Raw genomic sequence first — 25,448 nt, 5'->3', positions numbered from 1 at the left:
TGTTCCTCCGGATTACCCTCTCTGCTCCCGTTGCTCAGTTTGTGCTTGAGCTCTGGAGATGTTCCATAACTCAGTCTCAAGTATAAAACGTTAACTGGCCGAGCTGGCGCGTCACTGGGCAGGCGTCCATATCCAGTACAGCTCTGTCAAATCTGGGAAAATGTGGCGGAGAGTTGGAGGCAGGGAGAGAGAGATTAGAAGAGAAAGAGTCTGGCATGTAAGACCGAAAGATTAAAAATGCATCTTTTCCCTGATTTTCTTTGTTCTCCTTACCACCTCCTGCCCACATATACACACTTATTAAACACTTTCCAGCCCACTCCGTGTTATATCGTCACACTTTCTCCCTCTCCGCCTATATATATCTACATATTTTGTTTTTAATATCACCTACATGCTTTGACTCACTACCATTTTAATCTCTTTCTCCAACATCCACTTCCATTCTCCCCTCCCCTTCTCCCAGACCTCTTCAGCCAGGTAGCATCTGCAGGTGATACCTGTGACCAGAGGCAGCTCGGTCTGCTGCTACATGAAGCCATCCAGGTCCCGAGGCAGCTAGGGGAGGTGGCCGCCTTCGGAGGCTCCAACATCGAACCCAGCGTCCGCAGCTGCTTCCAGCACGTATGTTCACACACAGACACACACAAGCATGTAATATTAATAATAACCGAAATATATTTTGCTTTAAAAGCTACTTAAAGATACTTTGCATCTTCAAAAGACAAGAGCAGAAAACGGTATAAAGAAGAAGAAGGATCAGTTATTATCAGTTATTATACTAAATGTCAGTATACTTATACACATGTCTGAGGATTATATAAGCATATAAGATCACATAATGGTATTAATACTGGATACATTAAGGAATATTTATGGGATGCTAATTGTATTTAAAAAATTGGATGCATGTTTAGCAATACACAAGCACAACACATATTAAAGTCGCAATTCCTAACTTTTTATTAGTAAAAGCAGTCCATGTCAGATATCAGGACGAAACTACACAACAAAATGAGAAAAACAAATCTCTCCCACATTGACAAAGATTGCAATATAGAGCTAAAAGGGGATGAATCATCATTATTGATTGACAAAATAAACTGAATTGGCAACTGTTTTTGATAAATGATTATTTATTTTAAGCAAAATGCCTGGAAAAATCCAGTTCCACTCTCACTAATTTGAAGATTTGCTGGCTGTCTGTCCCTCTGTGAGTATTTTTGGATGCTGAGCTGTTTGAAGACGTCACCTTGGGCTTTGGAAAAATCCTGATGGACGCTTTTTCACTATTTTAAGACATTTTAGAACCCAAACTGCTTAATTTAGAAAATAACCGTCAGATGGATTGCTCATGAAAATCGTAGTTTGCTGGAGGCTAGTTATGACGTTGGCCAAAGTCATAACAACTTAGAACACAAGGAAAAAACTAAACTGTAAAACAAACCTTCTCCAAATGGCCTGAAGATTGCTCTTTTTCATAATATCTAGTCTTGTTTTGACAGAGAAGCATATTGATATATTCGGAGGACATTCAGGTTTCTTGTCTGTTGGGCGAACATCTTCTCCGGGCTCAGAGTTCGCAGTTTATCTGCTACAAACAAAACTGCTGACTGCCATCTGTTGCAGCTAACAGATACTTATAAAAATGGCTGATATTTCACTTTTACCCAAAGAAGATTTCTTGCACCGACTCCTTCTCTTCACACTCTCTGAGGCAGCTTGTGTCATGATTCAACACCTATACGATACAGTATTTAAAAGGGCTGAACATTATGAGCTCAAAAGGATGGGATTTATTGTTGGGCTGTGCATTATAAAAGAGCGGGAGCTGTCTCTGCCAACGTTTCTGCACAAAATTTATCCATGGGTTTGTCCAGCTTTATGTATGTGTAAAGGTTTTAGAGTTGGGTAGGTTGGGGAGGTCAGTATATTTAGAGTTACATTACTGATAATAGTTTTTGGCAGGTAATCAGTACTGTAAGAGATTACGTTTCGGTGCATCTTCCCAAAGCTAATTGTCATTAAGCACCTCAGACTCCTCCACATCTCCCAGCCATCTAACACCTGCCTCTCTCAATCCTGTAAAAGTGCTTCAGTGTTTAAGCTCTGCTGACCAACCATGAAGCCTCAAATGGCCTCCAGTCTTCTGCTGGCTGTCCTCTAGTGTTTTACCGCGGCCAGCTAACCACTTTTCCTCTGGTTTATCTCTGGACGTTACTGGCATTTAATGATGTCTTCATCCCTCAGGCTCGCTGTTTCATTTTTCTCACACTTCCTCCCCTGGCTCACGCTTGGGCAGTCATAAATGGGAGCCAAACATTAAAATTAGGCAAGCTATAAATTCCAATGATGTCCTGCGCTGCGACTCTCAAAATAGCAGAGTGAGGCGGTTTTTAACCTTATCGCTCTCACTTTCTTTTTTCTTCTCAACGTAATGAAAAAGCCAAACACCTTGTCCACAATTCACTTTCCTGATGACATATTAATACACACGTGCACATGGAGAGGTGAGCATGCTCATGTGCACGCACTAATTGCTCCCAGACTTGATCATGAATTGCTGTGCCAGCTGTAGTCCACTCGCTCATTAATCATTCAATCATCAAACTCAGTTGGCAGGTAGAACGCAGACTCACGCACGCACACAAACACAAGTAAAGCCCTGTGCCACCTGTGTATCAGTCTGCCCTGCCAGTGACACCACAGTCACCCAGTCCATTTGGTTTAATGGGCCCGTGATGAATGAGTTGCACCGCCATAAATATGGCCTCTTTCACTCTTCCTTTGTCACTCTCCTTCATTTATTCATCAATCCCTCTATCTCGCCATCCTTTCAGCCATCTCTCCCCTGCAGTAATTAATCTGTAAGTGCTATAATTCTGCCGTTAGATGGCACGGAGGAGGGACAGGAGGCGACGATGAGACTAGCGTGTGGGAAAAGGGGAGACAAAGAGGTGCTCTGATTGTGCAGGGGAAGGTCAAATGGAAGGGTGAAGGATGTAAAGATGATTTGGGATGTCATCAGGGGGAAAGTTTCATTGGCAGTTTTCTCATTTGTCAACCGGCAACTTACAAAAGCCTTCTTATAGTATGCCCTTCAACCCTTCTGTAAGAGCCGCACTTAATTAAGATTTTATGGTTCCAAAGTTTCAAAATGGACATATAATTTACTGAACATTAAAAATTAGGAATGATTTATCACCTGAAATGGATTCACCCATATGGCAGGGTATTATTTGACATTTTTGGCCGATACCATCCCTTAGTTTTAGCACTCAGGATATTTAAACAATAGTATCTTTGATTTGTTACTTTAAGGAATATACAATGCCTATAAAAAGTTTTCACCCCTCTTGAATGTTTCACCCTTTTGTTGCTTTTACACATGAAATCATGGCCAATATAATTTTGCTTTTTTGACAAAAAATAGTTTAAAAAACCTCTTAAATATCAAAGTGAAGACAGATTTTTTTTTCTAATTCAATAGCTAGTTGATGCCAGCAGTGTCACAGTTAGTGAAGTGGAGATCACCTGAGTGCAGCTGATGTGTGTCACGTGATTTTAGTATAAAACATCTGTGTCTGGGAGGTCCAGTCTCTGGTTCATCACTATTCCCGCTACAATTGCAACATGAAGACAAAAGAAGTCAGGAGATGGCTACAAAAAAAAATTCAACTCACTGGACATCCCACAAAATACAGTAAAATCCATTATTAAGAAATGGTAGGAGAATGGCACTTGTTAAACTTGTGAATTCTCATCCTATCTCAGTTTAGGATGACATTTCTTAACTCTGATGGTTAGATTCTCCAAGTTAGGAATCCTAAATCAGGATGGCACATTCCCTAAATCAAAAATAACTACCAAGACTGGCAGCAGCACTGTTGTTAGGTTTGTATGGTGGTAGCAGTGAAGAGGGGGAACAATGTGACACACCAAAATATAATGATGAAATATAAAAAAAAACTACCCGTAAAATGTATAAATCGGTATATATCAACTGCCAAGATGATTAATTTTTATTAAATTATCTTGAATCAAAAACCATTTAAATTAAACTGTTTTTAAATGAAAAAAAAGTGAATTCAATTATTATTTATTAAGATATATATTTTTTTATTAAAGAATTAAAATAGAATAAATGAATACATTTACATTTTTTCCAGGGTTGATAATTGGGAATAAACTTTACTGAAAGTTAGGGTTCTCCTCCTCCACCAACATGATTTGTGCCCACTTTAACTGAACGTCCATCTATTATTGTCCATGATAACAAGCCAGCGAGACAGTGACGACTGAGAGTCGTTGATGATATGCCTTATCCATCTCATGTAGCCTATGAGTTCCTTCTTATCAAAGATACAGGCGTGACAAGATGAGTGCTGACGGAAGTATCAAATTTACAGTTGTCGTTAGATTTCTTAAGATATGATAGGAGGTCTGAAATAAGATAGGACATAGTTCATAAGTTTGCTTCTGGAATAGGAAGACAGGATTTTCCTCTCTCTGAATCATAACTGTAACTTCCCCTGTAAAAGAACCTGCCTCATGAATTACAGTCTATTGTTGGCAAGTTTAAATTGTTAAACCTTTCGAGCACACATCTGAGTAAATATTTGATGCCAGCTTTTGGTACTTGACCTTTTTCGATATTTGCTGCTACAAACACATTTTACCTTATTGCACACCAAAAGTCACTCTTAAATGTTGTTGTTTTTTTAACAAATATTGATTAAAAAAGAGCCAATTCCTCATTCCAATTTCCAGGTTTGAATGTGCCTCTTTTTTAGTTGTTTTGTAGCTTGAATTTATTTTCAGGAGGATATGCTAATAATATTGAGACACTTACAGTCTTGCACACAATAAGCCCTGGGAAGGGATCAGGGAACACACACCCACACATATACACATACTCTATTTCTTTTGATCATTTTCTCCTCCTACTTCAAATGTATTCAGCCCTTTGCTGCATTGGCTGCCCTTTTTGTGCGTCAGGGATGATGGAAAGGTCGTCTTTGATTTGTTTAGCAGTAACACCAGACGTGTCAAAGCTTCTCAACCCGTGTTGGCTTATCCAATGGGCTCATTATAATCTGCAGTCGGACAAATATTCTCCTGTATTAAAATTTGTGGATGTTTTTTTGTGTATCTTGTAACATGTCCTCTTGTTGACAGGTTGCTTTTATCAGGTAGACAGTGTTTATGTTTTGGCTTGGGTGTTTTTAGGGAAGCCTTGATATTGTTTCCCATTCAGAGTATTTAAAAAAAAAAATAGAAGCTGAGCAGGTTCAGGTTGCACAAACAATTACACCTCCAAAAGTTTAGAGCAGCAATTAAAGAGTAGGAGGTCGGGGGTGTTTTTCATCACTACTTGCATGGAGCAATATGGCTGTTAGCTAACAGGAAAGCTATGTAGGACAAGGGCAGTGAGGGTGTTAAAATCAATCAATGTTTATTGTTGGATATTTCAACCAATAAACATGACTTAGGAGCTCGTAAAAGTTATTTAGTCTTGGTCCACAATTCAAGGCCGTAACGCGCTTGAGGGAATCGTCGCTTTAATATGTATGGTCATCTTAAATTTGTCTGCATCTTTATTAGGCTTTCAGTAACGAGTGAAGACATACAGCCTCTTATTCATTTATGTGAATGATGTTGTGCACGTTTCTCTATCATGCTGCAAAATGCCGTCATCAGCTGTGTTGAACTTTTATAGAAACTGTAAATAGTTGCTGACTTTTTTTTAACCCTCAACCATGTCTTCTTTTTTTTTTTCTTCACACCCAGGTGACCAATAAGGTGGAGCTGGAGCCGAGGCAGTTTGTTGATTGGATGCGTCTGGAGCCCCAGTCCATGGTTTGGCTTCCCGTCCTGCACAGAGTGGCCGCTGCAGAGACGGCAAAACATCAAGCCAAGTGTACTATCTGCAAGGAGTGTCCCATCGTTGGCTTCAGGTAAAAACACACTCTGAGACAAGTGTGCAACATGTAACAGGCGTCAGACACACAAACGCCAACTGTGGCAGTGTTCTGTGTTGTTCTCTCCTGGTTGAGCATAAAGGGCAGATCTGCTCTGGAGGGCAGGCATTTATCTAAATGTCAACAGCTGATACACCACTGACTAAATACCATCCTGTGGTTCGCAAGGAAACATACACACATACTCACAAAGGCGGCAACGCGTTCATGCACACAAACATACGGTGCGCTGCCACATTCACAAAGTTCACAAAGAGCTGATTGGCTGGCAAACAATCCATAACAGACCACCCTCTGATACTGTGCAGGACTGACAATCACTCTTGCACACAACCTCATAGCCACCTTTGTGGTCTTATTGTATGTTACATTTATACAGGCACAACAGGTAAGGAAAGATATGTGTTGCTGTTTAAAAGCTGTAGTCAATTTATCTTACAATTTTGTTTTTCCCTGACGAGTCGTGCAGGGAAAAGCTTTTTCCGCTGCTGGAGATATGTGCAACACTATCCCAAGTGAAGTAGGCTTGCTGGATTGTCCCCTTCAGATCCCTTGCTTTGCCAGCAGAAAGAGAAATACAGTCAGACATTTGATGAAGCACGTGTCTCCCAAGTTCTGTCATTGATCGATGAGAGGGTGCGATGGAGGAAGGGAAAGGCAGGGAGCAAGAGCGAAAGAGGAAGGAAAATGCATAGTTGGCATTTTGTAGATTTCATTTCTTCCCCCCCTTGGCAGTCGCAGTAGTTTTCAAACTAACATGTTACATGGGATCATTCCGGAACTCAAACAGAATCTGAAGAATAATGTGTCAGCACATATGTTAACATTTGATAAATGTCAACTCCGTCAACACAAATTGGTGGGATGGTTAACAAGCCACCCAGCCACATTCAACATGCACCATTTCCTGCGCATTCAAGCAAACTTGTCCTGAGCATGTGCCACATTTGCATACTTACTTTGAATGTTGGACCTGCCAACAATAATTAAAACGTAATGGCTTCTGCTACTAAATGCCAGCGAGACAAAAGCCCTTAATGGTGTTTTTAACATGAAAATTTGTAGGATTAATCATGTAAAATTAGATGTTGACCTTTATCTTTTAAAGCAGTTTTATTTCTCGACTTTCGTTTTAATATCTTCCTGGTCATGGCATCTTATTGCCATGATTTAGATCCCAACCAAGGGTACGTGCAACCCTGTGCGTGCTACTCTGGAGAAACTGGAGTAGGTAAAGTAATTAAAAAAAATAATAATTAAAATTTGATTAAAGAAAATTATAATATATAATATAATATGAGTTTAGATGGAAAATAAGCATCACAATATCAGAATTATATTTGCTATTAAAATGGTCTTAAGTATATTTATTGTCACAATAACCAGTAAGGTACTAGCTACAGTTGGCTGCAACTACAAAGACCAAAACTCCCACCAACCTGAATGAGCTTGAACATTATTACATTACATTGGCGGCAGTGTGCGAGTGACACTCGAAAAGGCCTATTTGTGGATTGCTAAACAAAACAAGAGAAGAAGAACTTTAACCAGTCTTCCAGGACCTTTTTCTCAATTTCCAGTTGGCGAGCTCAAGCAAATGGACACAAACTAAAGGAAGCTTCGTGATATTGCTATTTTGGAGACTCGACTGCAAGCCAGACCCAGATGTTAAAGCTGGGTACACGAAACAAAGCAAATGAGGACTAGGAATGTCAAGATATCATGAATTTAGTAGTCGATACCAATACCAGTAGAATTGCAGGATTCTCAACACCTAATTCGATACCATGCTAAAAAAACAATGATGAAACAGTGAATCCTGGTTAATTTTTCCTGACCACCAGAGACTGTATGATATACCTGGATGATAATGATCCTTCTAACCTCGTTCTGGTGCATTCTTCCTGACCACAAGAGTTCATTGTCATCTACACTTTACATACAGTCTCTGATGGTTAGAAAGAATTCATAGAACCATTGTTATATCTGTAACACCGCGGCTTGGAGGGGTACAGAGCATCCCTGGTTTCCCACAGTGCATTACATTATTGTAGAAAACCGAGCACTGCCACATTTTCAGAATTTCGGTATTGACTTGGTACTGTAGCTGTTGTAGTGACATCCCTAGTGTGGACTATTATTGTTTCGTCCATGGATTCCGTCTGGATTATCATAGAAATTATATAATTGGCCACCGCTGTGTGACGTCAGGTTGCGTTTCTCCAAAAGTTGACTCCGTTTCAACTTTTCTTTTTTCTTTTTGTTGTTTTTTATTCAGCATCCCCTGCAGTCTCCACTACCGCAGCCTAAACCCACAACTCATATTCAATTTAATTGGGCGGACTTTTTGCAGCAACACCTAATTTGGTGTGAATGCAGCTTTATTGATTATTTATATCAATTGATGTTGATTATATTTCTTTGTAAGGCATGTTTATTGGAATCCCCACAACAGGTGTTTTATAAAAAGTACTTTTCCAACAGATGATTGGATGTCACCTAAGAAGATCACAAAATTCAAGTTCCAGCATTAACCAAGGTTGATAGTTGAAAAAGTCATTAATTAAGGGCCATCTCAGCACCTCAAGCTGTGAAGGTGAATTAACGCCCCATCCTTGTAGTAATATGCTGCATGTCAGTATGTAATGGTGCATTTGACTTGGCGGTATTGTGTGCATCCTTTGATATATGGCAGTCTCTCGTAGCTCATCAGTCAGCTAACCTTGGGATTGCCGGAGAGGGGAGAAAGATAAAAGACTTAAGCCATTACGTCTGAATGGCTCCTGTCTCAATTGAGCTGTTAAATGGCCTTCTGGCTACAGCTGCTGCTGAGAACAACATCGTGACAGTTGTTGTCACGTTGTTGTGTTTTGGTTGAAATCCAACTGTCTGTCACACTGTCAGCATGTTGAGAAGGGTTTGGATTCGTGTGTGTATGAAGATCATATGCACGTGGAACATTGTGTGACAGAGTGACGGGAAATCGACAGCTCTCTAGGAAGCCTCTGTGTAGCCTGGAGATGAATCATGATGTCGGGCTACACATGTGCCCACACACACACACACACACACACACACACACACACACTCCTGGAGGACATGAAAGTGACATCTACACACACTACTTCCCAACTCAACTTATCTCACTTTTCACCTCCCTCTCCTCTCTCTCTCTCTAGGTATCGCAGTCTGAAGCATTTCAACTACGACGTGTGTCAGAGCTGCTTCTTTTCTGGGCGCACCGCCAAGGGCCACAAGCTCAACTACCCCATGGTGGAGTACTGCACACCGGTAAGAGACTTACACATACACACACACACACTCACACACACACACACACACACACACACACACACACACACACACACACACACACACACAGTGTTCAGCAGCTCATCTCATATCTCTTCTCCACTCACACACACACACTTCACTCATCCAGTTAATGAAGGCACACACATTCACACTCACTGCAACACATTTATACTGATTTTCAATTTGAATCTATTACCTTATGCTGAACACAAGCTGTTGTTTTAATTTCCAAATATTTCGTTATGAATTGCTATATGTATTCAGGGCATGTGAACAGCTGAACATTTCACCCATATGTGATCGATCAACATCACGTTGTAACACCACCAGCATCAATATGCTGTTATAACATTCATTTGAACTGAACAGGATCACTGGCTTGATGCAGCAGAAGTGCCAACGCAGAGGACACAACTGTTCTTGCAGAAGAGTTTAACTTAGCTCAACTGATGTCGCAGTGCAATGCATTTGGCAAAGAACTGCGTCAGACAATTAAATATGTATACACACACATTCATTGTAGATTATTAAAACATGAATGCAGTATTTGTAGTGATGAATATCATCATTTTTTTTTATCTTACTTTTCTTGAATACTTTTGGGAGTCTGAAAAGTCTTAGAACTCATAAATCTATTACTCAAACTGAAATTCCTTTTCAGGTTTGCAGATCTTTTCTATTTTCTTTTTTTGAAATTATCTTTTTATTCAGTTATATCGCGGCCCAGACAATAAAAGAAGCAAACTTTCATATATGGCTAATTAGCCTCCCTTATCCAATCCTTCTGTGAAAAGATGTTCTAACAGAAAGTCATAATACTAAGTTCACATGTGTAATACAGAAGCAAGTAAAGACCAGTAGTGTACACAAAATTCAGGTATGAATATATACATAAATCGAAATTAAATACACAACACTTAACCATCTTAACTGTGGTGAAAAGACTTAAAGATGCAGACAACCTCATCATGAACATATGATGGTCGCACAGGTGTAATGTGATTGTTTCTAATGTCATATCGTTCATTTGTGGTTAACTGAGATTGCAGATTGTCAATCCAGTCACTACGAGGAGGCTGTGGGGGGAACTAAGTCAAAACAAATCACTGAAATTCCCGCATATTTATAAAAGTGTGTGACAAAACATTTATTCGTTCATTATTCTTAACCGCTTATCTGCGCTTGGGTCGTGGGGGGCTGGAGCCGATCCCAGCTGACATTGGGCGGGGTATGGCTGACACATATAGACAGACAATCACACTCTCACTCACTCCTACGGGCAATTTAGAGTCACCAATTAAACTTAAGTGCATGCTTTTGGACTATGGGAGGGAGCTGGAGTACCTGGTGAGAACCCACGCTGACACAGGGAGAACATGAAAACTCCACACAGAACAGCCACAGGCGGGAGACAAACCAGCGAACCAGTATCCTCTATTCATCCAACAGCTCCCTTTTAACTTTTAAATTCAACCATTTATTTAACCATTTTATCTTTGATATCACAATCCAAATCATAACCATAATATTAACTCCTCTCATGGAGTGCAGAACAAAATTTTGGTGAGCAGCCATATGGAGAAGAGGGACACGGGATGGTGCTGATTGTATAATACCTACACTACAATGATGCAAAGGCAGTTAAAAATCTGGAAAATTGACCTTTAAAATAGATTGAATATCAGTCATACTTCCTTGACAGTATTGGATCATCCCTTTCAGTACATGACCTAGCATGCCCACAAGGACATGGCCTCTTATGCAGGACTATTTTCAGTCTGAAAGCCCGCTAAGTCCTGACTCAGAGTCTGCGCTATAATTTAAGGTTGGGATCAGGGCGCTGAGATGAAATGGGGATGAGTCAAGTCATTCCACCCCGATGTCAGAAAACCCTTTGGCTGCATAGTGTTTCATATACAGTCTCACAAGTGTAGAACATATTTTTATCCCCTCACTGTGATGTGATGCATGTTGACATTACTCGTGCCACTTGCCTCTATGTCCTACTTCCCATGCACTTGATTTCTCCAACTTGTTCCACAATCAACCCTCCCGACAGACCTCTGGCTTAATTTGAATTTTCATGAACAAATGGTAAAATGCTCGTGGCTCTCTGAGGTCTTTTTATAATTTCTGCCAGAAAGCAATATTTCACTTTACTACTACGCAGAGAGAAGAATATTAGAAAAGGGGGAGCTTGGCGAAATTGAACATTGCCCTCTCTCTCAATTAGGATCGCACACTTGTGGGCCAACTCGTTTCAATATTGCTTAACGTCAAACTTTGAGTGACTCGGGTGGAGACGTTTCTCATTTCTGTCTTTTAATTTGCTTTTTCAATTTTGCAAATGGGATAGATATTGACTCTGGGAGTGTAGCTGTAGGGAGCAGTGATCATTCTTCTCTGAGTTAAGATGCCCAGCAGCTGCCTGCCATGACTTTGAAAAAAACTTTATCTTAATTTCAGCTGTGCTGCAGCAACAAACACTCAAAATGTTGGTAAAAGATTATTACAGAGCTATAGGGTACGTTAATCACTCAGGAGTTTACGGATCGGCAGCTTTACCGGATAGGGGGTAATAAACAGTGACTTCAGAGAGAATTTAACATTTCCCCTCTACTTTTTCCACATTTTGTGTCACATCTTAAAATCAAATTGGATCCCCATAAAACTAAAGTATGTAATTCTAAATTCTTGCAACCAATAAAAAGCAAAGAACCCTAAATTGTCGTTAAAAGGATAGTTTGGATTTTTTTAGATGGGAGGTTGTATGAGGTCAGATCCTGGCCACCATACATACATTAAAGCTGTGTAACGTAGCAAAACTCTATTCATGCATATTAAAAGGATAGTTCCAACTATCCATAGGCAGTGTATTGCATTCATTAGGTGGCGGCTGGCATGCACCCAGTCTGGAGAAGCAGGCAGGAATACTGACATGAAAGCTAGGCAATGTCCTGCTGTTGACAGAAAAATGTTCAAAATACAGTCAGGGAAAAATTATTAGACCACATTTCTTTGGATAAATATAATGATAACAACAAAAATACTTATGATATATTTTTGTTATCATTATACATGTCAAGGTAACAACAAATGTACCTTTAGTTGTACCAGGCATTAAAATGAACAAGAAAATGAATAAAACAATGGTCTAATATTCCCAAATAAGAACGGAAGCTGTTAAATCGATCTACACTCAAAGCCACCAGACTCCCTTTGACAAAAGCAGTAATTTTACCTTGCAGAACACAGGAGTTGCTGGTCTACTGCTGCCTCTAATGGTTAGTTTGTTTGTGTTATTGTGTGACTAAAGGGTTAGTTCATATTCACCATTCACACCCCAACAAACAAACTAAACAATCGAGGCAGCTGTTGACTATCAACTCCTGTGTTCTGCAAATTAAAATGACTTTTTTTGTTAATGGAGTCTTGAGGCTTTCTAACAGCTTCAGTTACTCCTACCTGCTCCTCCAAACTGGGAGCGTGGCGACCGCCATTTACTTTGGATAAATACTTCATACAACAAAATCCAAAAAAAAAATCAAAACTAAATTCAATATTCTTATTGAGCTACTCTGTGGCCAGTTCAGTTGATAAAGCATTTTTTTGAAATCTACATATACAGTATCAGTGTATCTAATTAGGGCACAATAAAGACATTATTGAGCTGGTTACCTAACAGCCTGAGCAGCTAAGCAGACCTTGATCATATGATATAATGAACGTGAGTCCCCTGATCATAATATGATGGTAGATCTCGCTCAAAGGATAATAATCACTGTGGCAGGAATCTGGTGTGTTTGGCAGGCTCATGACAGCAGCCTGGAAGCTGTAAAGAGTTCAGTGACAGACTGAGAGCAAAGACAAAAGATTTTAAGCACAGATTAAACGCATATTTGAACTTATCAGCCGTAATGTTGAGCTCTGCGTCCGCCAGAAAGCAATCGCAACTTATCACCATCACTGCTTTGAAGAATGGCTGTGACAGCAGCACACTGTCCGCAGGCCTTTCAGTACAAACAAGGATAAAGGGAGCAATGAATAGAGCCAAACACAAGCAAATTATTGAGGACAGCTTGCTTCGCCGTGCCAAACACCTTAGACTGGTGCAACAGCTTATGTTTTGCTCAAACATTGATCTAAAGCGTACACTACAGTGAGATCAATACTGGAACTGCTGTTCAGAAATGTAAGAAAAACCTTGAAACGCTCTGACTTTGATCCCGCTGAGAAACTGTGATATCACGTGACACTCGCTGCTCATAAACACTGCATATTAACATAACGCAGCTTTATTGAACAGCAAGATACTATGGACCAGTAGGAAATCCCCCAAATCTAGCAGCTCCAAGCTGTTGGATATATCTAAGACTTAAATCTGTGATACCTGCCAGAGGGAAATCAAATGAAGCCTCATCTGAATCAACTTTTACGAATCCTTCAGCTCAACTTTATTCGCCACCTTTGAAGTTTTTTTTTTTCATTGTTTGTGTTTGTTTCCTCTAAAAATATCAGCAGAATACATAATTTTATTTACTCCTCTCCCCATCCTCAAACCAAATCGTGTTTCAGTGTTATATCCTTGGAAATATCGAGTCCATATTGAACAATGATTCTACAGAAACCGGGTTACGCAGAGAGTTAAAGACTGATAGTGGCTTTTGTGAGACTCAGTGCGGTCATTTAATAAGTTTCCTTCTCTCATCTTTGTCGTACTGTTTACTTTATGGCCACGATATTGCTTTTTTTATTAGGTTTTCATTTTTATGGGAGTGGCATTTTCATAGCTCCAGTGGGGGTTGTCAGTGATATTGAAGAAGACAAATTCGGTGCCGTGCTGTATTGATTACTGTAATTTCAATGTTTTTACCATTCCTAAGTGGAGATGTTGTGCGAGTTCGACTGCAGCTGGCGTCTCTAGTGTCATTTAGTTGTCACAATCCATCAGGGTGCATCCTGGTGGCCTCGTGGTTATGACGCACACCCAGTAACTTTAACATCTTCGATTTGATTCCACCTGGAGACCTTTGTTGCATTTCATAACCCCCATTTTCCCTCTCTCTCGCTCCCATTGTTTTCTGTTTATTCCCATATTGTTGTTATTTAATAGAGGCAAAACCTAAATCTTAAAAAGAAAAAAAACCTGACTGTTAAACCACACATGAAGGAGCTTACAAAAAAATAAACACACACACACACACACACGTACGGATAAAGTTGCACAAATTCTCCTCCAGCTTTAATTGTTTTGTAATTGCTGTTGGTTTGCTCAAGCTACCATTTTAAATTGTGCGGATTAGTCAATAAGCCAAGTGAACTCAATAGAGGCTGTTCATTTACGCATAACTGTCAACGGTGGTAGTTGTATATTTTTTTCTGTGTGTGTGTGTGTGTGTGTGTATGTGTGTGTTCAGCAGTGGTTGTCTGAATCCTCTGCAGAGGGATTTTCTCCCCCTCTGGTCAGACTGTTGTGGTAATTTGTTGTTTGCTTGCGAGGCAGAAACCACTTCTGCAGGAGGAACACCTTTTTCTAAGTATCTAATTAACAAAACACATTCTCTTCCACACAAATGCATATGCTGCTGATGTGTGCACAGGAGATTGTGGAAATGTATAAACTCTCTCTCACACACAGTGCAATGATTAACACAAACACTGTCTCTTTGTCTGTTTTTTCTTCTCACTTGTGCTGCAGACGACGTCAGGCGAGGACATGCGTGATTTCACCAAAGTGCTGAAGAACAAATTCCGATCGAAGAAGTACTTTGCCAAACATCCTCGGCTAGGTTACCTACCAGTCCAGACCGTTCTAGAGGGCGACAACATGGAAACGTAAGTTACGCATGAGTGAAACAGAACAGTGCTCACATCCCATTTGTTAAAGTGCATTAAAAACTCTTCATTTATAGATTGACTGAAACTGAATCCACTTTGTTTATTCCATGTCTGTCATGCATCACACTGCCTTTCAGCTGTTAAAGTCATATTATAAGTGACCCTTGTCTTTTGTTTCAGTATTGTAATGTGTTTTTGAATGGAAAGGAACATGTGGCCGGGTTTAGTTACGAGCATCATCATAGACTGTATAAAAATAGTGGACGTAGCCACCGTGATGTCACCAACTGGTTTGTGAACTGCAGTTTTGAAGCCTCAAGGTCGGCGTTTAGGTAAAGACTGACTCCTCAGAGTGTCTTTTCCAGCAGATAATGTGACAATGGACCTTGATGAAGTGAAAACACACCGTGAAAGGGTCAAAGTTCGAAGATGAAAACACACAGTGCACTTTGGTAGTGACCTGTCAGTCATACAGTAGCCCCACCCTAAAGCATACCCAACTTTATCCTCTATTTTATTCTAAATGGGACCATAATTCACAAAATGAACATCATGCTCTATTGAGGAAGACTTGTAACTAGCAATTGAGACCATGAGCTCATTAGGAAAATATTTAATAAGGTAATTAATCAACTGTGAAGTAGGGTGATTTTCCTATTGCCTTACAGACAAACAAACTTGCAGCCAACAGAGTCGCCGCCTGCTGGCCATTACAAAGAATGCATTGGCTTCACTGTTCAGACCCAGAGGCTATATCAATTTCTTTCACACAGACATGTACCACAGGGGTTGCAATCAAATCCCTAAAAAAAATGCTAAGCAAAAACAACAATATGAAGCTTTTGTTAGTTCCGTTGCCTCTCATATTACAAGAGATAATATAACAATAAAGACACAGAGACAGAATAGAAACATGGGAAAAGCACTTTTATTTCACTGTGTCTTTAAAATCGGGCTTGCTTAAACCTTAAAGTGCTACTTAGAGTTGTATGTCAATAACATTCAGGGACCTGCGAGAGGTGAATTCCGATAAGAAATGCTGCAGGTGCTGAGATATCCTGCCTTAATCTCTAAAAGCCTTGGATCCCACACACTTCCTGAAATACAACTCGACAGTGTCTTTAATTACAACCAAGGAAGCTCCCAGTTTGTAACTCAGCATCTCGTTTACTTATTTTTAGTCTCTGAGCCAAGATTACTTCAGTGATAACACTTGAAATATTAATTTCTTGGACTTGGCAAAGCTTCTAAAGACACACAAGACAAGAGAAGTGCCCCCCTGACTGTCTCTGATGTGGCAAATTGGTGGCATGCACCTTTAAATGCATCTTACTGTCAAATCGTTGTCATATATATCCTCAGGACACAGGATATAAAAAGTCTCAGCCTGTCTCTCACACACACACACACACACACACACACACACATACACCAACACCTGTGCTACAGTACGTGTGGACTGTTAATTTCCCACTCAGTTTATGTGTTTATTTACCTGTCGGTCTGGTCATTACCAGGTGCCGTCGCTGCACTGTAGATCTTCTGTCTGCAGCACCTGCCCCAGTGACTACGTCTGATTTATGTCCCTGCTCCTGCCAGCCGTAAATCCCCCTGGAGAGCCGTTTAACTCGGCCCACATTATGCACACGCCCCAGGCGGCCCCTCATCCTCCCGCACCATGTGTGTCTCAGTCGTCGCCCATTCGAACACGAGCTCGCCAGCCTGGTGCGCTCCGAGGCTGTCACTTACATTCTCAACATTTTCTCCATCAATCTATCTATTGTCTCCTCTTCTCTGCCTGACGCACATTTCCCGCTCAGGCTCTTGTACTTTTTCAACAAAGTAGTTCTGCATCTTGTGAGCACCAAAAACTCTCAAAGATGTTCGTGCGCGCATTCACAATGACTCACCTGTTCACTCGCGATAGATTTTCCCCGACATCCAGTTGCACACAGTCACCTCTCAGATGGATTGCACTCCCTCTTTCATCCCTCCCATCCTTGCCTGTCCTCCCCCTCACCTCCCACCTCGCTCCATTCGCACTTCCCTTCCTCTCTGAAAAATGACTCCTGCAGAGTTTGCCTGCTTGATAAATGCCTCTGAAAGGTTGAGGAATTGTGGCGAAACGCAAGGATCTTTTCACAATATGGCAGAAGGGAATGGAGACTTAAAGAAATTTAAGACCGTTTCATTATGGTCATCATTTTCTCTCTCCAGTGTGCTAGCCACATATTGCAATAGGCGTGAGCACACTTTAAACGGCTCTATGTACAGAAATGACCCCAATTCTTCACTTTCTGTGTGTCTATAAGATGTACCTCAGACATATGATCTGTGTCAGGAAATGCTCAGCATGCCACATTCAGTTTAGATCCATATTATCATGCTTTAATGGCTTTTGCCATCTCTATGTCACTAAAATGAATACTGTGACCTAAATTGAAATTGATTTTCCTGTAACTGGAACAAGGTCCCTGCTTTAAAAAAATGAATTATACAGATTATCTGCCGTGTTTGTTGTAATACAAATAGGGTTTTTCCTTAAAAAAATAATACATGTCACATATGTTTTATTTGTGTCAATAAACACTTCGACAAATACTTTTATAATCATCCTGAATATGACACTTAAAGAAGTTTATTGTCTTGTGTACAATTTTAACATTATTATGATGGCGGATAGCTATTAATCACTGAGCTAAAAACCTGGATTTAAAGTTTGTGGTGGAGCTTATTGGCTTCATTGTGAATGTGAAGGTGGACACAAGGACTGTCGCCTTTTTTTTCTCCTAAAATCAAGTTTGAACAGATCCAGTTAAAAAAAGAGAGTAAATTGAATTGTTATACTATCAGAATCCTCAATTATAGGTTTTGAATTTAAACATTATCACAGTTAGATCAGTTAAAATCACCATAAGATTCTCCCCCACCCTCCTCCACCCAAGAATTATATCACCGTCCATCATGATGTTTTACTCTGGACATTGTCATATGCCAATACGGTCCACATTGCCCATCCCTAATTAAAATGAAACCGTTTAATGTGTTGTCAGGCTCCATTACTGGTCTGAACAAAGTGAACTTCTAAGAAGTTGTAATTTTTAAAAGACTGTAGCAGCAGAAGAGAAAATGAGATAGTCTGCTGTATAATCGGCCTCCCTAATGCACTCACTCGCTGTCTCTCTCCTTTCCACTCTTGTATCATCATTTCTCTGTTTTAATTCCACCCACTGTGTTTCTTTCCACCTTGAGAGAGCAAAATACCACCTACTCTCTCACCTCCCACTTATATCTTTGCTTCATTTCACGGCAGATGGGATTTTTTATTTGTCACAGCTGTATTTGATAATGTGAAAGAATCATCCTAATGGTTTCCCACTCAGTGTTGGTGCTTGCTCTTTAGCCTGCATAACCAGATAGAGCAGACGGGTCTCTGCCGCTTCAGGCCTCCCTCACAGAGAAATGTGTTTGAACGTGAATTTAAAAGTAGAAATAAAATAAAATTCTTCTGTGGCCGTCTTTATGTATGCATGTTTACTATATGTAAATAAGTAGGTGGATCAAGTAAATTTAGTTTGAATAAAAGTCTCCTGTCGGGTAAATTTCATGTTGCACAATTCTTTCCAAATTATCTGCTGATGATGGAGCGAGCTGTCTAAAGCTGGATTTATAAGAGCGCATTAAAGGGAAAACTTGCCACCTAATATGCTGATGTCAAATCAGTGCTGATGGGAAATGTAATTAATTGTAGAAATAAATTTCCCCCTGCATGCTATGTTGACTGAGAAAGCTGATTTCTCACGCTTGCAGAGCAGTGCCTCCGGGGCCTATATGTACCAGCATGCATTGTGCATGAGTTCCTGTCAGCCAAAACACTGTAAAATGTGCCGTGATCCATCCATAACTTCCTCTGCACTCGTATTTTGGGAGGCCATTTACACTGTTGGAAAGTAGATAGTTTGCAATAAAAAGCAAAGCGAACAAGGAAGTTCTGTTATTGAGCAGCATCTGGAGCCCCTGCCCGCCCAGACAAACCCAAGCTGTAATAGCACTCTGGAGGTCTTTACTCTAACTATCTCACCGTATCAAAAAACGGCACTGGATGCAGGAAGAGCAACAGATTTTGAAGCTGTGAACTCAGCTTTCTCGGTCAGTATAGCACCGAGGAATTCAATGCTTCAATTGACTACATTTACCATCAAATTAATTGGACAGCCAAAGAAAATGGAGCAAAATTCTCTTTAATAGGTAGTTACGGTGGGTACGCCGGCTAAATTCCACACACATTTGTCTTTCCAGCCCTCTAGGGGTCTTTCTGACGGACAGGTGGAGGTGTCAACATGCGCAGATGGTCTTTTATCCCTGACAGAAAAAAAGGAGGAGGGGCAGAGCAGAGGGAAGCTGTACTAACTGTGACAGAGTGACTGCTGCAGCATGATGGACTGAATTGATTTTAGGAAGCTTTCAGGGCATTCGACAACAAAAATACCCTCTAAAAACACATTGAGCTCGATTTTTAGAAGTATAATAATACACATGAGCTCTTATGGCGTTTTTTTTTTTTTTAGTCAGCAGTTCTAAGTTTTCTTAAGTAGCCAATGAGAAGCACAGCGCTCCAAGTTTATTTTAGCCAGCTATAAAAAATAAAAAAAAAGAGCAGCTTTTGACTGGGTGTTTATAGCTTGATCACGGACCATTACTATTTATTTACCCCAAGTTCGACATTCACCCTGCTGCCATATGGGCAAGACATTTACTTTTATTTTCTTCCCTTTTAAAGACGTTGTTAAAATGTTAAAGTTTTTATTTATTTTTCCTATACAGTTTAAAACTACAGTGCACATTCAGAAAGAAGAAAGCAGAAAGAAGAAATAAATTAAAAGGATTTTCAAGGATTTTCAAGTACACATGACAGTAAAATACTTTTACAACAATACATAAAACACAAAGAAAGGAAACGTTTATTTAAGTTTGTAAGTTTATCTGAATACGTTTCAAGGCATGGTCACGCACTTGACCATGACATCTATATTATATTGATTGGGAATTGTCTGTTTAATTGGGATTCATTTACCCCATGTGAGCTCATTCAGGTCAGTGCCAAAAAGTCTTAGGCGGGTGTGAAAAAATGCCTAGAAGAATTGATGCTGGTTTTGAAGGCAAAGAGTCATCACACCAAATATTGATTTGATTAACTTTTTCTTCTGTTCACTCACTTTGTATTTTGTTCCCCTCCTGTTCACTAAATCACACTCAATAAAAGATAAAATGTAAAATAATATTTTCATAAACTAAATGTCTTGTAAAACTAGTGTATCTTATATGTAGGTCTTTCCAATGTACATACGAAAAGTTTTAACATCCATTTTTTATGAAAAACGATTGAATTATCCTCATTGAACCATGATCTGTGAGAGGTAAAGAACACCATTGCACTAAATATCGATTGAAATGGTTAGTAATTGAGTTAATGATAAAATATAAACAAACTTTATTGGGATTTTTTTGTTTCTGACACTTTTGGATAATTAAACATTTACATTTAACAATTAAACATGCCCTGGTTCAAATTGACCCACGAACATTATTGCTGAGAAAAGAAGATAACAGGAGGGTTAATAGTAAAAACTATCAACATTTCTATTTTGAAATCATTCTTATTGTACAGCATTTTTACACATCTGCCTGAAACTTCTGCACAGTACTGTGTGTGTGTGTATATATATATATATATATATATATATATATATATATATATATATATATATTTCATTTTGAACATGCTGTCAGATTTAATAGAGTGACTGAAAAACTACATTTTTTAGATCAAGGCTATGAAATTAAGATATTCGTTGTACAGCACAGAATGTCTGACTTGTTGTGGTCATTTATGAAGTTAAGCAGTCATGATTTTTGACCACAGTTCAGCCTTTTTTAGACTTTATACACAGTTCCAGTGAAGGTGAATGTGAACAAGACTCTGCTCCTCTCTTTTTCTTTTTTTTATTGTACTTCAACAGGCGCAACAAGCCTGCCATAAAAACACACCCTCACAACAGCCACATTTGTCAGACCCCAAATACTCCCAAGGTCTCCGCTGTCGTGATTTCTTCCCTCCCTCTCTTTCCTCGAGTCACCTTTCCTTCAGTCATTTTTTCTCTCATGCTTCATTTACAATTTTTTCTCCCTCCCTCTGTGTTACAGTAACGTGTGTTTCTGTCTCACTGCAAACTACATCCTTTCAAATGCATCCATCTGAAGGTTAAAATTAAGTCGTTCTGTGTGGGTTGGACCATGCACATGCTGCAAAGCTATCAGCTTTTTGGCAATGATGAAAAGTGACATCACTCCTGAAAAGCAAAATGAGCAGACTGACTTTCCCTTCTGGCAAAGATGTCGGCGGGGGCGCGTGAAACTGCCGCACCACCGGCTCCGAACAGTTAGCTCAGTCTGCCCTGCCGACCCCGATCCTTTTTTCTCTTACTGTTCCTCTCTTTCCCATCTGAATCCCCTGCCACATTTCAAATTCTCCTCACAGCTACAAAAGTGTGACTACACTGGCTGCCCCGCTGTGAGCAACATCACCACCAAGCCGCACGTCTCCCTCTAAATTCCCCCGCTTTAATGTGGGAACAAAAGCGCGAGGCGAAAGGATGTCAACCTCAACTGTTATCGTACCGATCTCTAGCCAGCCTCATCGTGAAAACAACACATTTCTTTGTGTCTTTGAGATCAGAGATTGTCCCATTTGCTTACAAATAACAATTTATGCTCTGCGCTTCTAAGAATAGCTGCAATTATCACAAAGTAGAAACTTTAGAAGACTACTTGAAATCAGGACGCATGCCTCTAGCATTCTGGTTTGTCACATTTTGTTTCCAAAATCTCTCATTAACAGCAGCTTCATTTGCAGCGTTCTTATGCACCAAATGCAATTTTTTACATCGTAATGTACTCAATAGCAGATTAACTAGAAAATAGGTTCTATCTATGTTTTGCTGGCGTGCTATTTCAGTAAATCCTGCAGGAAATAAATGAGAAAAGGGAATGAATGTGGGCCATATCATTCTGTATGCAGGAGGGATAGTAAAAGCCAATGAAATGAAATATGTGTGACAGCGGCAAAGTCAACTGACATATTCAAACCTTCTCTGTGTGAGCTCTCATAACCTGGGGATGTTACAGCGTGCTGACAGGTCCACTCGACCCGCTCAAACCTGACTGTCAATCTACACATTTCCTGTGTTCCGAGTCTATTTTGATACAGGTTTATACAGAGGACGTCACGGGGGATAATCATAACCACATGTGGTGTATGTATCGGTGACTGATTAACACGCCTTCGCTCTGTGTTGAGTCCAGCCTCTCAACATTTCCTTTCACGTCTTCCTCCACCTGTTGTGTTTTTGACCCTGAAATGTTTTGTGGTACCTAAACTCCCCCCTTCCCTCCTTCCCTCCCTCCCTCCGATTCTTTTACAGTCCCGTCACCCTCATCAGCATGTGTCCGGAGCAGTACGAGTGAGTATCTACGCCACCAGCAACAGCACCTCGTCTCCAGAACGGAATGCCTTTTAACAACACCTCCTTCACTCATTTCTCTCCTCGCTCACCTCCCCCGTTTAAGTCCTCACTCCAACTAAGCCATGCATGTTGCCTGCCTGCCTGCCTGCCCAATCCACTGGCTGAACAAGCACCAGAAAAAACTCACCCACTGTCTCCTCACCCTCACCTTCTTCTTCTTCTTCTTCTCCTCTAAAGCATCCAAACTAGAATTCAGTTGCTCATCCCAGCGGCGGCTGTCAAAAACCATCCAACTGCTCTGTAGATCATCCCGCTCTCCTATTTCTCTCTCTAGGATCATCAGATTTGTTTTCTAGGTGATGTTGTGAAGGGCCATTAGGCCGTGTGTGTGTGTGTGTGCGCGTGTGTGCGTGCGAGCGAGCGTGTGCACGTGCCTGTGAATGTCTGTGAATGTCTGTGTGTTAATGAGGTTGTGTGAGCATGCAGAATCTCATTCATCTCCATTACTCCATTCATTTCCAGGCTGTCCCAGTCACCTCAGCTCTCTCATGATGACACCCACTCCAGGATAGAGCAGTATGCCAGCAGGTACGCATCGCATTCCCCAACTCATCATCTCATCACCTCAGACGCCACAGCACACACCTTAAGACTTGCTAACTGCTTTTTAATCTTGCACATTTAAAAAGCTCCATATCAGATGAAAAATCCCCTTTTACAGGACATTACGAGTTTACGCTTATTTGCTAAAAAATCACATACTTTCAATTTTTAGTCTGTATTCACAATGCATAACTGCGCATCAATAATCTGTCACTGAATGGGTACAATAAATGCAGACATATCGTTTAAAGAGAGTTGTGAGATAAATTAAATCTGGGTCTTCAATGTCTTTGTACCATCATTGCAGTCAGGGGAATGACTGCAACAGTCTTTAGCAGTACTTTCTGCATTTTGCATGAAAAAATCACTAATAAAAGCTTCTAAATCAAAAAAATTCACAATGCAACATCCAGCAGGAATGTGATCTGAAACTGGCCACCAAGATTCTGGTTTCCTGGACAGTGTATGTAATGTAAACACTGCAGTAATGTGCCTGGAACCGATGACCATATATGGAAATTTGTCACGAGGTGACATCAGCTCAAACCAAAAGTAGAAAAAACGGTTGGAACAGAGTGTTTAGAACAGTTGGAAATCTGAAGCTCACAGGGATTAATTTTACATACATTTACCACATTATTTGAAATGTGGCCATTTTAAAATGAACATCTGACTTTGTATTGTAACAGTATACTGTACATAGATGACAGAAAAATAAGTGAAATAGGTGCCCTTTAAAATAGCTTTGGATAGCATAAGATATATGTTGTTTGAAAACCGAAAACCTTATAAGATGCATCTAGTGCAATGTTTTAAGGATAAATTATAAGAATTGTTCATCTGTTGTGTACAGTAAAGTTCCCAGACAATCAAAATACAAATACAAATTATGTTGAACGTCTTCAGAGGTTGCTCCTTATTCTCATTACACTATGAAACAACTCTTAAATTGACAGTTTTAGGTCAGAATCACAAACACGCTCAGCACGTTCTGCGAGTATCTATCAAAGAACCTTGTTACTGATTTTGGGAATAAGAGCTGGCTTTATTGAGCTGGGACATTAATAAGACAGAAAGCAGCCCCATGCTACCATGAATTCTTGAAGAAAGATTAGTTTTTTTCTTGCATGCCTTCACAGTGAACGAAGATTCCAAAAAAGGAGAAAGTTCTTGATGAATTGAAAAAGTAAACATAAGCATAAACCGTTTCATTCTTGGTGTACTTTTCCTGCAAAGAAGTGTTTAAATAGTGGGGGGCGGAGCAGAAATGCTGTGGGAAGTGGATAAATAAGACTTGGATGACACTGTTTGCTGTTGTTAAAAGTGCTCCCCATTTACTTTAATTAATCAATGATTGTCTCTGGTTTGACATTCTAAGTTCACATTGGAGACTTGCGTGAATAATAAAGTTTTCTTCCAAAATCCAAGGTCTTGCATGCTGACTTATTGATATAAAAATGATCATTTTGGGGGTATCCCTTCAAGTAATATTTTGAAACCTGTTTCACCATGCAATTATATAAAAATGAGAGAAGCAAAAATGTTTACCTCCAGTGTCCCCTCAGACTTCACCGCAACAACTGAGAAACAATTTGTGTATTCCTGTCATGGCCGAGAATCTGTACAAATGAATGCTGCACAAGAGTTCTGTGTAACTTTAGATATGGGATCATTACTGTCAGCAGAAACTTTTTAATATAAACACAGTGGAAAACGCTGCATCTCTAGATATTTAACAAACCTGGAGTGCAGTGGAAATATGCTGTTAAGGCATAAGAGGTGTCATTATGTTTCAGTAGACTATTACTTTTTTTATGTGAAGGGAAGTTGCTAACAACAATCATAATACACAGTTTTGTGTTTCTGCTTTTGATTTTGTGTTGATTGCAAACACTAAATGTGAGATGACTGTCAAAGTTCAACTCAGCACCTACGCTACATAGCGTTTTTCAGCCGCCCACTTAAAATGGTCCTGCTGCGCACATCAACACACCCATGTACACAGTGTGTGTGTTTGTGTTGGACATCACTAAGCTAATGTTCTGCTGCACTGAGATTGAAAACCTGTCATGTTTGATTTCAGGATAAGTCTGAATATTAAGATCACAAATCCCATCTTGCCCCTTGAATGAATCTCTAATCAGTCTTGGAAAAAAAGCTTATCTCCTCTAAAGAGGACATGGGTTAG

General features: G+C 40.0%; 1 protein-coding gene across 5 annotated transcripts in view; it reads left to right on the top strand.

The window, feature by feature from the left end:
* utrn (utrophin) overlaps window positions 1–25,448 on the top strand; it is a 221,199-nt gene that overhangs the window by 171,808 nt on the left and 23,943 nt on the right. For 4 of the 5 annotated variants that reach the window (XM_059357174.1, XM_059357170.1, XM_059357173.1 and 1 more), the window contains 6 exons: window positions 467–624; window positions 5,791–5,957; window positions 9,161–9,272; window positions 14,995–15,131; window positions 22,616–22,654; window positions 23,180–23,245. In XM_059357174.1, coding sequence (XP_059213157.1) covers window positions 467–624; window positions 5,791–5,957; window positions 9,161–9,272; window positions 14,995–15,131; window positions 22,616–22,654; window positions 23,180–23,245 — 679 coding nt within the window. The remainder of the gene's footprint in view (window positions 1–466; window positions 625–5,790; window positions 5,958–9,160; window positions 9,273–14,994; window positions 15,132–22,615; window positions 22,655–23,179; window positions 23,246–25,448) is intronic. The other variant, XM_059357172.1, reaches the window with a different exon arrangement.

The sequence above is a fragment of the Centropristis striata genome, chromosome 18 (assembly GCF_030273125.1).
Source record: "Centropristis striata isolate RG_2023a ecotype Rhode Island chromosome 18, C.striata_1.0, whole genome shotgun sequence".
NCBI classification, from domain to species: Eukaryota; Metazoa; Chordata; class Actinopteri; order Perciformes; family Serranidae; genus Centropristis; species Centropristis striata.
Note: the sequence above shows the minus strand (reverse complement) of the source record. Positions and strands in the feature narration are given on the sequence as shown.